Here is a 2,500-nt window from a genome sequence, read left to right on the forward strand (position 1 = left end):
GTATGTTTGTTTTTGTTGTTGTTGTTGTTGTTTTTAGTCAGCTTACCAGTCTGTTTGCTCGTCTGTTTGTTAATATTTTGACTAACTGGCTGTCTGACCGACTGTGTGTCTGCACCCATGCATGCGCGCGTGTGTGTGTGTTTATGTGTGCTTGTGTATGTGTGTGTGTGTGTGTGTGTGTGTGTGTGTGTGTGTGTGTGTGTGTGTGTGTGTGTGTGTGTGTGTGTGTGTGTGTGTGTGTGTGTGTGTGTGTGTGATGTTTACATCCATAATTATGTTTATGGACACATAAACAATATTCTGAATATTCTATCAGTTGTTAGGACAAAATATCTCTATAGCATATTGCAGAGAGTCTGACGTACCAGAAACGTTTTTGCAAGGATATACACATACTCTGACAGTCTTGTTACACATTTCTCTTCTCACCGGGACGGTCCTTTGATATAGTTTTGCTGCCGAGGATTTTACGGACAAAAGCACATTCAGATCTAACAAAGAAAGCAGGTTGTCCTATCCTTGTTCTCCCCCGAGCCTGCAGCTGCGGCGGCACTGGTCTGTCGCGAAACTTGCCTGCCTTAACGTTCACTTAACCTCCACTGTGTGGCGATTCTACGCGGCTGCAAAGAGACATGTATATGAAGATGTATGATTACACACCAAGCACACTGCTATGCAAAGTGCCTGGCAGGTGTGTAAGTCAGTTCGACTGCTTATGCTTTGCTTTTTGTTTTTCTTCATACTCTGATCGAAATATTACTTTTTCTTTTTACTTTTTGAATTTGTAACGTAAGGTGAAAGGCTCTCAGTAGTTTGAAGGAATATATCTGCATTTCTAGACAGCTCTCAATGGCTTAGTTCGTCACTCAAACTGGGCTTGTCAATAAGTCTCCTTATACATAGACCTAAAAAAAGAAAATAATAGTCACCACATGCCTGAAGGAGCATCCACACAGGCTATCAAAAGAGTGTCTCGCTCGACAAATCGCACTGAAAATGGTTACACTTTGAGTTCTCGGATTCTCTGTAAGTCACTGAGCTGGGACATCCTCCGTGCGATGCCCAAAGCGGCGATTCCTTCCACTCGAAAGGAAGACACAGTCAGCCGATGCTCCCTTCTCCATCTCTGGCGGCGGCACACATCGCCGCAGCGCTGCTTTGATCTTCCGAGAGGCGACAGTCTTTCAGTCTGCTTGTAAAGCCACAAAAAGGTCAGTGACGGAGAAACGCTCCACCGTGTTCAGCGAGGTCACCGCCGGCCGACGACGGGGCGGCGAAGCGACTCGAGCCCGCCCGTCGCGGGGAGCGGCGCCCCGCCTCTTGCGAGGAAACGCAGCGAGCACAGCAGCATGTTTGGTACCGCCCGTGAGCCTCGCGGGCGTGACAGCAGATTTAGAAGGGCAGGGAGCAGGGTAGCAGGGCTCAGTAGGCTGCAAGGGCGTGGCACAGGAATAGGAGAGCCGTCATCAGGGCCATACATCCGCTGAGGGAGTTGGCGCCGTCGACAGCGCGGGGCTGGATGGCTGCTATCTTGTTAGCTGTTGCGAGGAAGAGTAATGGTGTTGTTAGCCATGGTGCGCTCGCCTTGGGTTTGTTATGCGCGTCGCGCACTCTCACTAAACAAATCTGAACTGCTTCATTAGTGTCATTCCTGATCGTTATAAGTGTTTGATAAAAAGCAATACCGAAAGATAAATTTATGTATCCCACATACCAATGAAAAAAAATCAAACAAGTATATATAAAACCATCCCTCTTATAAAAAAAAAAAAAAAAAAAAAAAAAAAAAAAAAAAAATATATATATATATATATATATATATATATATATATATATATATATATATATATATATATATATATATATATATAAACGAAAACGACCAACCGTGAAACGGTCCTCTCCAATCACAAAAACGCCGCAAAATATCCTCCCATCCACACGGGCTCACCTTCCGTTATATACACCGTGATGGAGGCCGGGTCCGTGTTGGCGGCTGCACACGTGTAGTTCCCCGAGTCCGACGACCTGGCATTGTTCACCGTGAGCCTTGACCTGACGCGCGGACCCGTATCAATGTGCACCGTCGACCTGTCCTTGTCGTAGTTGATCATGCGGGAATTGTGGTACCAGAAGATATACTGTGGCGCCTTGGGACTCTGCGAGGGGGGAAGGGGGTGGAACGTGAGTTATCACTTCGAACGCAGAATATAATGCATGGATATTGTCACACGGTGCGTACGTAAGTATGTACGTGTGTGTGTGTGTGTGTGAGTTTGTGTGCGTGTGCTCTTTGTTTTGTTTTGTTATAAAAAATGCTTTGTCTCCTAACACACATTTTATTTCCATGGTTTACGAGAGAGAAAAAACAAAATTTCTGCTTTGCATGCATAATACGTAAAATCTCGACGGAGCCAAAACTGCAAATCACAGAAAATCGATTATGGATAAGGACTTTTGCCCGAGGAAGACGTCTTTGATCCACTTTGTACCGAGTTGC

General features: G+C 45.5%; 1 protein-coding gene across 3 annotated transcripts in view; it reads right to left on the reverse strand.

Moving 5' to 3' along the window:
• Window positions 1-2,500, reverse strand: part of LOC113821525 (lachesin) — a 113,164-nt gene that overhangs the window by 547 nt on the left and 110,117 nt on the right. For all 3 annotated transcript variants that reach the window (XM_070121919.1, XM_070121918.1, XM_070121917.1), the window contains 2 exons: window positions 1,952-2,159; window positions 1-1,538 (listed from right to left, as the gene is read on the reverse strand). The exon at window positions 1-1,538 is cut by the window's left edge and continues 547 nt beyond it. In XM_070121919.1, coding sequence (XP_069978020.1) covers window positions 1,423-1,538; window positions 1,952-2,159 — 324 coding nt within the window. In that variant the 3' untranslated portion in view covers window positions 1-1,422. The remainder of the gene's footprint in view (window positions 1,539-1,951; window positions 2,160-2,500) is intronic.

The sequence above is a fragment of the Penaeus vannamei genome, chromosome 5 (assembly GCF_042767895.1).
Source record: "Penaeus vannamei isolate JL-2024 chromosome 5, ASM4276789v1, whole genome shotgun sequence".
Taxonomy (NCBI): Eukaryota; Metazoa; Arthropoda; class Malacostraca; order Decapoda; family Penaeidae; genus Penaeus; species Penaeus vannamei.